Consider the following 12,212-nt stretch of genomic DNA (forward strand, 5'->3'; position numbering starts at 1 on the left):
ACAAAGATATCAAACATATAAGTGTCCCAGTTTACCCTTTGTCCCACTTCACCAATACTCACCCTAATTAAGGAACCTCTGAGCTAACATCAGACACCCTTCCTCTCCAGGGTCCCATTAGGCAGGCCACCTAGACCAGCCAAAGGGGGTCCAGTCTACTGAGGGGACCCCCCATGGCCCCCAAATTTATTTCTGGCTACGTTCCCCCCCTAGGGTCCCTGGAAAGATAGATCTGGCCCCCTTTATCTCTATCCTCTGTGGAAGTTTCTTCTCTAGGCTGCACCAGATCAAGGCTTTTGGTTTCACCTTGACCGGCATCCATGACAGCAGCGGAAGGGTCTGTTTCCACAAGACAGGCCTGGCTGTTTACCCAGAGGTGCAGCAGACTGTGCAGCAAGTCCCCTTTGGAACTGTGTCTCACTCCTAAGCCGAGCCTCCAGCTCATGCTACACTGGGTCGCTGTTCACAGTCACTCGAAAACGAAGCAAAGACGGTGGCTTTGCCATTTTTTGCTGCCAGTAGGAGGCGACTGTGAGACCACACCGAAAACATCCAGCATGTGGGTCACCTTCGGGTGGTGAGAGTTCGGCAGCCGTCCCTGTGGATCGTGCCACGCTTCCCCTAAACAATGCTGTGTTTGGGCTTTCCCATATTGCTGGATCTTCTTGCGATGCTGGTCATTAAGCTGAAGCTGGGACTCATTGAACGTTCACGGGATCCTCCTCTGTCACTGTCACCCCCCCCCGGCTGGTTCCTAAGCCACACTTGAACACGTTTCGCGCCCAGCTTTTGCGAAAAGTCTGCTACTGACTGCCTGCCTTTCCAGTTAATTAAGCAGGGGATTTAATTAGAATCGCCTGGGGTTCATTCCATCCATCTATCCATCCATCCATCTTCCACCCGCTCATCCAGTTCAGCGGCCCAGGGTGGGGCTGAGTCTACCCCCCATTATATGTCAGCAGGTACTTTGCCTTGCCAGTAAGAGAACCAAAATATCCTCACGTATGTTAGTTCACATTCCATGTGTGACAGTGATTCGGTTTCTGCGGATAAAATCTCCACCGCCTCATCGTTAAATATCACTGCACACTTCCCTCAAGAAATGATTCACCAGACATTTTATCTGAGGCCATACAGCTGGATTCCAGCAGATCTAGCTGCAGGAAATTCCCCTCCTCTGCCGCGCTCAGCAATGTTGACAGCAGACGCCCAAATCCCTGACAGGAAGCTGGAAATGTTCACACAGGGCAATAATCTTTGCAATAACCTCTTAGGAGGCCTCTGTCTCCCACAGCCGTCGCTACATCTCAGTCGACTCTTATTATACCGAGTTCACTGTTTGCCTCCGTTTTTATCTCTTCATCCTTTCGTGATTAGTGGCTACGTTGGAAATAGGTTTCCGTTCATCAGATATGCACAGAGGCCGGAATCTGCGCTCCTGCCTTTGAGCAAAGTGCCATCGTTCCAATGCACACCACCATGAATGGGGTTTAGGGATGAGCTATTCATGCTATATTTGGTGTTTTGAACTGCATTTAAATTTAAAACTTTTATGGCACCGTCTAGTTTAATTAAATCACATGTCTTGTGGAATTAGATCACAGTGCGATAAATTTCCACCACTACTCTCTTCACATTGTGCGCATTGATGCCTAACTACTATTGCTGCATGCTAATGTTTAATCGTTTTCATTGTATGTGAGTAATACGTGTTGAGTGGAAGTCTTTATTGTGACTTGGTAGGTTAAAGTTATCATAAGGCGCTTATCCACTGCACCAGGCTTAGACTGATTGGTATAAAAAAATTGGTACTGCCCCTTTCCATTGACGTCCTGTCAATTACCAGTATCAAAATACCAAACCAGCTGGGGTACTTGTTTAGTACTTTGGGGTAGGACTTGCAAACGTGTTTGTTATTGATTTCGTGCTAGTCACTGATGATGTCATTCTGCGCTGGTCACTGATGATGTAATTGAAGCCTTGAAGCCAATCAGGTTGGCTGAAGGATTGTAAGACAGTGAATGAGGAAGGAATATGGTACTGTCTACAGCCGTTTAGCTGAGTTGTTGTGACAACTAAAGAGATGCGTTGGCCTGCCTTTTCTCCGCAGGCAGGAGTGCAAGAAGCTGCGGGAGGAGCTGCGGGAGGAGCACGATGAGGACAAGCGCAGCGCCCTGACGCAGCTGGCGCAGAGCAAGGAGCAGGAGATGGGAGCCGCCAGGGAAGGCTGGCAGAGGAAGGTGGAGGACCTGCTGGAGCAGGTGAGCGGTATCCGGCTGCACGGCCGCAGATGCATGCGGCCACACAATCGTGCATAAATGCGCTCGCCGTATGTTCATCAGTCTGCCAGCTTGTGCAAAGCTCAGGCCTTAACATTGTCTATAGCCCAGCAGTTGGAAGATTACCAGTTTCAGCTGCCATAAGGTAACATTCCCCCCATGATCAGTTACAGTATTTAGACATACTGTGTGAAAGTCTTAGGCAGTCAAAGAAAATTATGCTAAAATGAATTTCATCTTTTCAACTTTTGTTTGTTATGCTAAAATAATATTACGTCTGTCAAAATATATCTCCTTGGCCACTTCAAAAACCCTACCAGTAACCCCAATATTTGCAACCATCCATCCAATATATCTGTGAATTTATTGATTCAACCACTATAACACCATGTTTGGTTAATCAATACTTGATTTACTTCTTGTTAACTAATTACTTAATTAAGTGACCCAGTTATAAAATTTAATGAATCCATGGAATGGCTGAGGTGCCCCTGAAGAGAGGTTTGGGAACTGAAGCGTTGTTCATCTAGCCGTCTAACAAGATATCAGTAACTTTGTAGAGAGAAGAAACTCTTCTTAGTTGGTTTTGTTTTACTGTTAATTTGCATATGTTCTAATGCTAATTTGCATATGTTCTCATATTAATTTGCATACGTTCTCATGTTAATTTGCATATGTTCTAATGCTAATTTGCATTTGTTCTCATGTTAATTTGCATATGTTCTAATGTTAAATATACACTTATTTCCCAGATAAATAGCTTTATTTATTTTCTTTAACCGCCTAAGACACAGTACTGTATAATCTGAAACCCCAAGTCGTCTATAGTTCAGGTCACGTATAGCTGTACTAGCAGTAGTGAGGACCTGGTTCTGACACGGCTCCCTCCTGGCCCAGCCATTTCCGTGCTCTGACCAAAACTCACGTTACACTCGGTCACGCGGGTCAATCCTGGGGGATCTCTCTGGATCGCTTCGGATTGTATGTCCTGCTGTTCGAAGCCTGGAAGAATAGGGAGCGATTAAAGCAGCAGAGGGGGATATATCTGCTGGGCGTTTTATAGCTGCTCGCCGCGGCCCTCGTTCATCGGGGCGGATGTGTGAGCAAGGGAGGAGGCGTGAGCCCGTTCCGAGCGGGAAAACGGCTCGGATCACCATTTTTCTCATCTGAAAGAATTACCCTGAGCTAAATACACTCTCCCGTCTGATCCCGTTTTCGAGAGAGAGGGCCTTTATTTTGACCTTCCTTTGCGTTGCTGATTCCTGAATGTGTCCCTTTATTCCTGTGATTTTCCCCCCTAGCGGCAGTCACTTGGTGAAGCTTTACATAAATCAATCAGTAATGTAAGTGAATCCCACTTACACACTTGCTGCCTTTGTTTTCCCTTTTTTTTAAAACTTACTCTACGGAAATATATATCCCAAATATATATTTGTCACGTGTGGCTCGCATGCTGGTCTTGCAAGTCTCTTTAATTTGTTTTGAATTGTCTTTGGTTTGGACTTGCTCTCGCTTGCACAAATGATGAAGAGAATCCATGTCCACCTTTATTTTTTTTGTAGCTGGGGGGGGTTGGGTTTTTTTTTTTTTGTTTGGTCAGCCTTCTGGGAGAGGGTGCGTGACTGAAGCCCCCAGTCGTGCATTCAGCCTGCTCCTCGGAAAAGCCTGGAAGGGAGTAGTGGACCTGAGCGACATCATCCGGTTCCCAAGCAACGTGCATGAACGCTCATTCCTGCCGTCAGGCTTCAGTTCAACATCGACATTCATTTCTGTGCTCGGAGTTGAATCTTGGTGCACGCTGGGATTTTTTCCTCCTCCTTGTCTTTGTGACTGGTGTATTTTTCTGTTCCTTTTGGATGAGAATACAACCTTTGGTGGTGTGTGTTTTTTTCCTCTATTTGATATGTGGTGTCATGGCCGCCGCCGGGGCCCTTTTGTTTTCGATTGCTTGGGAATTAAGGGTTTTGTTTGTTTGTTTGTTTTGAACTATGAGGCCTTGGCTGGTGAAGCAGTGTTACTTATGATTCTGCCTACGCCTTCGGGTTTTTGTTTGTTTTGAAACGGGAACCGGAGCCACCATTTCGATTTCTATTGCAGCAACTCGACCTGTGCCAGACACCCATGTTAAATAATGCAACACGGAAATGTTTACCTGCGGAGCGTTTGACTCTGCACCTGCATCAAATACCAAAATATAGTGTAACCTCATCGCATCCCTGCTCGCTTTGAGGAGGGTGGAACCTAAAAGAGGCCATGTCTCCCGCAGCCCTGGCAGGGTGCTAGATTACACGCGTTTAGGAGAGTCGTACCTGAAGTCCCTCCTCGATCCATATCCACCTTCTGATCTATGACTGTCCATTAGCCCCGTCCTTCATGAGGGGGAGGTTTCTGGTGTCCATGTTTATGATTTACATTGCGTGTTGCATCCACAGTGTTTGCCATCAATATAGATGAAAAGTCCATAAGGTGGTTGATTATTCTGATGAGGGAAGGATGTTTAATTTATTAATATTACAACGCGTTACATCTTTTTCTTTTGCTGCTGTTTTGGTTTGCGCTGTAGAGACAAATTGCCCCAAGTTCCTAGTTAATCATCAGGCCCATTTGTTTATTGCATCTCCTAATGTTCTCACGTACGTCTGTACCTATGAAGAAGCCATAACGAATGCCCACAGTAGTTTAGTTTGGGCTTCAAATTACTGTCAATGTCAAATACTTCTACCAGGGTTCCCCAGTTCCAGTCCTGGAGATCCAGTCTGCAACACAAACACTTCAAGGTGCTCAAACACCTACTAAACATGGCAATTAGCTGGTGAGCTGAATAAGGTGTGTTTGAGCAGGGAAATCTGCAAATTGTGTCGCAGACTGACCCTCCTGGACTGGATTGTACATTATGTAGCTTTCACTCCAGCTGCTTTGCGTATGTCATTGTAGGTGCAGAGCTCGCTCTGACCAGACCTCCTCAGTGTGGCGGGGAGGCCGCACCTGCCCTCAGACCCGCGATATAACTGGCTGCCCCCCTCCCATCGCCCCGCCCCCTTCTGGCCTACAGATCTCGCTGCTGAAGCAAAGCCTGGAGATGCAGCTGTCGCAGTCGCAGAACTCCCTGCAGCAGCTGCAAGCACAATTCAACCAGGAGCGCGAGCACCTGAGCCAGCAGCTACAGGAGTTGGAGCTGGAGCACCAGCGCAGGGAGCAGCGGCTGCAGGAGGCACATTGCTGCGTGCTGCAGGACCTGGAGGAGGCACGGCAGCAGGACCTGAAGGTGCTCCGGCCTTCCTCACTCATTTCCAAGTCACCAGTAGTCATAGAAATAAGGAGGAAGAACTTACATTTTGTCTTAATTCTCCCCATAATTTATTGCAGTGTTTCCCAATCCGGTTCTTGGGGACCTGCAGATTGTCCACATTTTTGCTCCTACCGGGAGCTGGGAGGGAGCAAAAATGTGGACTGTCTGGCAGGGAGCAAAAATGTGGACTGTCTGGCAGGGAGCAAAAATGTGGACTGTCTGGCAGGGAACTGGGAGGGAGCAAAAACGTGGACCGTCCATGGACCCTGGATGGGAAGCACTTGTTTCTTTATACCACGGTGCTGTGTTCTCGAATCTGATTGGTTAGCAGGATGTTCATTCATTTCCTATAACTCCACATGTAGTGCCAGCCTAACGAATCACAGTAGTAAATCAATCTTTCAATGATCTTTAATTCTTACTGCTATTTAAAACACAATTTAAAATTATCATAAACTAAATGTAAATGTTTAATCATTGGCTGAAGAAACTTAAAATATAAAGTAATGCTTTTCCAGCTCATGAATGTGAAAATAAAGACTTTAGGCCATTTGCCTCTACAGCTGTGTGTTTAAATATGTACAGTGGGGGCTTGTTCTGCATTAACCCTTACATAACGCAGATCTGGCACTGATCACTTCTCCACAGGTCACTTTGCAGTATATCAAACCGAGCTGGTCAACAGGTCAGTCAGCACAACGAAGCAAATGAACAGTGCTGGTCTGTGGGCTTGGGCTGGATTCCTTCGTGTCCTTCCTTGGCTGACTCAGGACCTCTATGTGTGATCGTGTTAAAGTCAGCGCGTTATTTGAAATGCAGAGCGAAGCTCGGCATGCCAGAAAAGGTCGGAGAAATAAATAATGCAGGGCCACAATGTTATATTCATACGCTATGCTTGTTGGAAAGGTGTAAGCATCACAAGGAGTTATTGGGCGGGAGCTGTGGAGACGGTCGCTCCATCTGTGCTCTCGATTCTGTCTGGAGCGAAGCCTCGTTTCCGACATTCTCCTCTTTAGTTCGATTTCCGATTCCGCTGATTCAGTGTCGTTTGCATGGCGAGGGGATATTGTTTGGAAAGTACCGCTCAGGCCGAATGGGCCGGAGCGCAGGTCTCAATAAAATCCGGCTCTGTTGACTTATTCAAGGGTGCTTTAATAACCGCGTGCTGGTTTACTTCATGGTGCAGAAGCCTGTGGTGTGGTCTCTCCGTCAGCTGCAACGAGACTTAACCGTTACCAGGATCCGGAATCTATAGAAATGTAGCATTATTCCCTCCACAGCAGTCAGTTCTGCACCACAGCACACATGGTTGTGTTCTGTGACTAACATTTCTGAGTTGCTGTGTTTCTGGGGGATTTACCAGAGATCCCTGCTTTTTGGTAGCACAACCTTCCATAAGCTGATGTGGCTTCACCCCGCGGCTGTTTTTGGTGACCTGCCCCCCGCTGCTGCCCTAGCAGACCAGGAGCAGCAGCTGGCTTGATTCATAGACGGTTCGGGGAGCTGCGTCAGAGGCTGGGCAGATATTGCAGCAAAACCTCCTAGCTGGAAGGATTTCTAGCCCGGTGTATTTTTTTCCAGTCTTTATACGTGGCTGGTTTCCCTCTAGGGGAGCGTCCGTATTTGCTAAGACATACTTGTGAAAAAACGTATATAGAGTGTGACTTCTGTGTATGGGTGCTTTATAGGAAGAAAACCAAAGCTAAGTATCAGGAAAACAAACTTGACCCTTTTTCCATGATATATTGAGATTTAAAAATTGCCCACCCTGATTTTTCTCGTCTCGTGGGAGGGGCTACAATGCTGACTTCATAGAAAATCTCAGCAGGTAGGGTACTGGTTTGGGCCCAAGTGACACTGATGTTGTACCTTTGAGAAAAGCTGTTACTAGCTGCTTTGAATCGGTGTCTGCTAAACAGCATCGACCCACGAGACCGTAGCCAGGCCTGTATGCTGATGTCTATTGCTCTGGTTTGTTCCTCCTAACCCCCGTGCCGTAATGTCTCAAGTAAGACACCAATTACTCCCTCTCCGCAATCAGCCGAATCTACCATTTAGCACTTAATTGGTTGTCCATTTATTCATAGCAGACATCTTCAGCTGCAGCAAGTGTTACGACCCTGTCTAGGGGTTAGGGTGTAACAGAGGAAGGGAATGGGGAACACAGGGTGTGGTGTACAAGGGAACACACGTTTATTTGGACTGAAATAAACTCTGGCTGTTTATATATGGTCAACCAAGTAGATGATGATGATGATGATGGTGATGATAGACGAATGATGGAAATGCAGTTGACTGCCCTTTGTGGATGGCTTGAGCTGCCACCCCCCGTTAACAGCAGTCCTGTTGACAGCGCTGTTAGAATATTAGTCTATGTTACAACAGGCAAATGGCCGTTGGTCGTGGTTGTATTTTAAAAAATGTTACTTGACACGCCTGAGGCGAAGAAATGATGTTGCCTGGCCTCTGTTCTCTGCTGCTCTGCCAGCCAGAGGGAATTGTATTACTATTCAGACTATGAGCGTTTTCAGTCTACTGTGTTTGGGCAAAGAAAAGACAGTAGAAAATATCTAACATTCTTTTGATGTTTTGCTGCATTTGAATCTCTAATTTGTATGCCACGCTTGAAGAGCATGAAATAACCTTAGAGTAGGTCGGTGTTAATCAGGCAGTTCTGTGAAACCGTGTCGTGTCACTTTGTTTCTCTGGCCTGTCCTGTTTGTGACGGCTTGTCGTATTGCCTATCCACTGTACTGTGAAACCCATTTTTTTGGACTGCCTCTGGCTTGCTGAATTCCCATTGGGTATTTTTTTCCCCCAGTCTGTCAGTTAGCCAATGAAATCCCTTTTGGGATTTGCATTCTCCTCCAGCGTCCCTGGTAACTTGCTGGTGATTGGCTGGCACCATGAAGCGGGTAGGGGCTGTTTTTACTGCTTTTCTGGGTATGATTGAAAAGCCGAGGCGGCTCCCCGACCCCGGGACAGGCTGCTGATGCTGAAGAGCTTATGGACGGGATTGACGAAGGTGCTCCTGGCCCCCAGACGCCTCTGTCTCCATTGCCGGTGGTCCCCTTTGGCCCTGGAGCTGCAGCCCGGCTCTCCTGGCCCTGTCGTCTTTGCTCCTGCTCATGAGACAGTAAAAACGGGACTTTATTTCCAACCGGGGGCCATTTCCTCCGTATCACTTGCTGCAGCTGGAGCATCTTCACCGAATCTGAGATCCGCCGCTCGGTTACTGACCCGTTAATGTGGCGTATATTTAGCTTTCTTGTCATTGAATGACCAGTCGATATTTACTGTGGCTAAAGATTATTTCTTAAACACTTATCTGTCAAACGTTACGAGAACTGCAATACATCTTCTACATTTAGAGCTATGTGAGACACATTTTCCATAATGACTCATCCACATTTACTGATGCTATAGTCAATCTCTGATGTGCTGCCTGGTCTCTCAGAAGTAGCCTTTACTCCTGTGACTCCCTTCACGAGTGGTTTCTCGACTCTTTATTGAATTCCTCAGCCCTCTGTGTACTTGGTGATGGTGCGTTCCATCCGTCTGTCTCTCTGTGACGCACACATCAGTCCTGGCTGCCAACCTCCACCTTGGCTGTCTTCACCCAGACATCAGCCACACCCCTCCAGCCACCTGCCCTCTACCTGAACCTCCACTCTGTGCACACAGGGGCTGGAGGAGCGCCTGCGGCAGCAGCACCACATGGAGTTGCAGTCCTTGCGGGAGGCCCACAGGCACAACATCGAGACGCTGCGGCAGCAGTCGGAGCAGGAGCTGCAGACGCTGCGTTTCGAGCTGGAGGATGAGGGCAAAGCCATGCTGGGTAGGGAGCCCGATCCCCAGGACAGAGCCTCACGGAGTTGGGAGCCCGATCCCCAGGGCAGAGCTTCAATGGGTAGGGAGCCCGATCCCCAGGGCAGAGCCTCACGGAGTGGGGAGCCCGATCCCCAGGGCAGAGCCTCACGGAGTAGGGAGCCCGATCCCCAGGGCAGAGCTTCACTGGGTAGGGAGCCCGATCCCCAGGGCAGAGCCTCACGGAGTAGGGAGCCCGATCCCCAGGGCAGAGCTTCACTGGGTAGGGAGCCCGATCCCCAGGGCAGAGCCTCACGGAGTGGGGAGCCCGATCCCCAGGGCAGAGCCTCACGGAGTAGGGAGCCCGATCCCCAGGGCAGAGTCGCGCTGGGTAGGGAGCCCGATCCCCAGGGCAGAGCCTCACTGGGTAGGGAGCCCGATCCCCAGGGCAGAGCCTCACTGGGTAGGGAGCCCGATCCCCAGGGCAGAGCCTCACGGAGTAGGGAGCCCGATCCCCAGGGCAGAGCCTCACTGGGTAGGGAGCCCGATCCCCAGGGCAGAGCTTCACTGGGTAGGGAGCCCGATCCCCAGGGCAGAGCTTCACTGGGTAGGGAGCCCGATCCCCAGGGCAGAGCTTCACTGGGTAGGGAACCCGATCCCCAGGGCAGAGCTTCACTGGGTAGGGAGCCCGATCCCCAGGGCAGAGTCGTGCTGGGTAGGGAGCCCGATCCCCAGGGCAGAGTCACGTTGGGTAGGGACCCACAGGCACAGGCACATTGACCCACGCATTCTTCCCCCACCCCAGCATCCCTGCGCTCTGAGCTGAATCATCTCCATGCCTCAGCCATCGAGCACCTGCGCCAGACACATCAGCAGGAGATGGCAGCCACCAGACTGGAGCTGGAGACCGCCCTGGAGGATAGCCGGCAACAGGTGAGAGAGCAGTGGAAAGTAAGTGGGTTCTGCAGAACCGTATGAATGAGAATAAGCTGCAAAGAATCCCTGAATCAGCTGAAACACTTAGTAGTAGCAGTAGTGTAAATGTACCACAGTTAGCCTCCAAACCTTAAAATCTACTCTTAAACCCCAGAAGAGTCAAATGTAGATCTCATGCACTTGATTGCCATGGTAGGTCATCCATCTAGGATCTCTATTTCTGGAACTTTAGCAAAGGCAGGATGTGAATGGTGGAGTTGAGGCAGAGTGAGTGTTTGCCATATGGAACCGAGAGATATTGCGGGTACATCACTCATGTCAGACTCTGATCTCTGCCTGCCTGAAAGTCAGAACGTCCAGCAGCCTCAGCCGGGGGCCATCTTAAGGCATTCATAAATCATGTCAGTGAGTCCCCATCCAAGGTTTTCTCCAGTGCTTTTGTAGCTGACTAACGGTTGCTTATAATAATACCGGCATTCGCTGCAAGGCGACATTTAAATCCAAAAATACTTTCAAAGCAAGACACCGCCAATGTATATAATTTCTAAAAAGCATTTCATCATAAAGATATCGATGCAGTTATTTCCGTTCATCTCATCTTGAATCTGACGGAGTAGGACAGTACATGACTCAGCCCGGCGTTCGAACGTTTTGATATCCAGGAGATGAAACGCGTTCCCGGAGGCTTCGGGGGGGTGAGTGCTCTCCAGCCAGCTGCAGATGCTTGACCCGTCCCTGGTGTCTCCGTCTGAAAAGTCGCATCCAGGGGCGACAGGCTGAGGCGAGGAGGCTTCCCGGGATCTCGAACGCCCTCGGAGATTACAGCAGCCTTCTTCTGATACCCTCTTCCATATGACACATAAACTCTCGAACCCGCCCCTGCGCACTGGCATTATTCATGCAGTAAACTGTGTAGGCTGAGAGCTAGAATATTCTAAATGTACATGTCCTTTAAAGGCTTAATTAAAGGGTTATTTTAATCAAAGCCGCTGTGTCGCCTAACAGGTTTTAAGAGCACCAGCCAGACGTAATGGAGGGTCCCTCTGATCTCTCAGCACCTTTTCATGTTCCATCAAAGGAGATTCTCCTCCCCTAACCCTGCCGAATATGGTGCCCTCCTCCACCACGAACAAACAAGGCCATGTCTCCTGAAGCCACACAAAGCCTCGTGAGATGCTTTCTACTGGGAGAAGACCAAAGATTTCCCAGAATCCCTGTTGGCTTCATCGGGTCTGGCTTTCCAGTCACTCCGGTGCGCCCTCCCTGTTTGTATGACAATGTGCCACCTCTCCCCCCCCCACAAGAGAACCAGGCTCCCATTGGACACCTGTTCACAGACGGATTTCCTGTGATTAAAAGCGAAACAGCTCCATTCGCGTCCGATAAATGTGTGATGAAGCACCCTGAACCGGAACGTTCCATTATTCACCCCGGGGGGCCTGGACATTTGTTTGCAATCTATGATAAAAGCCTTGATTCATGTAGAGTAATTAGAATGGCTTCATGGCCCCTTCCCCAAAAGTGGCCGCTTGCCGTCTGGTCCACCACAGTCACCATGTCTGGTAAGCTGTTCCTCATTCCACAGCCAAACACAAGCCTAATCACCAGTCTGGCTCAGGTTCTTGGGACCAGTTTTCCCTGGCGACCAGTGAAATTAGCCTGTAAACTGTGACTCTGGGTTCTGTCACTGTGTTCATTGTGGGACCGTGTCTGTCCAGATTTCCTTCGGTTTCCTTCGGTTATCGTAGCAGACCGTGGTGTTCAGCGAGGTCTCTGTCCTCACGTTAATAAGCTTGGCAGAAGCTCTCGGCAGAATGAGCTACGCAAGGCTTACCCACTATCTGTCAAAAACACCTGTACAGACTCATAATTAGTTCACTTGTAAATGGTAGCTTGCGTGT

General features: G+C 49.0%; 1 protein-coding gene across 4 annotated transcripts in view; it reads left to right on the forward strand.

Annotated features, from left to right (window-relative positions):
• The window catches only part of fam184ab (family with sequence similarity 184 member Ab), a 71,819-nt gene that overhangs the window by 46,192 nt on the left and 13,415 nt on the right, over positions 1–12,212 (forward strand). For all 4 annotated transcript variants that reach the window (XM_023797222.2, XM_023797224.2, XM_072702660.1 and 1 more), the window contains exons 9-12: positions 2,111–2,261; positions 5,332–5,544; positions 9,253–9,406; positions 10,181–10,308. In XM_023797222.2, the coding sequence (XP_023652990.2) occupies positions 2,111–2,261; positions 5,332–5,544; positions 9,253–9,406; positions 10,181–10,308 (646 nt within the window). The remainder of the gene's footprint in view (positions 1–2,110; positions 2,262–5,331; positions 5,545–9,252; positions 9,407–10,180; positions 10,309–12,212) is intronic.

Source organism: Paramormyrops kingsleyae, chromosome 19 (assembly GCF_048594095.1).
Source record: "Paramormyrops kingsleyae isolate MSU_618 chromosome 19, PKINGS_0.4, whole genome shotgun sequence".
Taxonomy (NCBI): Eukaryota; Metazoa; Chordata; class Actinopteri; order Osteoglossiformes; family Mormyridae; genus Paramormyrops; species Paramormyrops kingsleyae.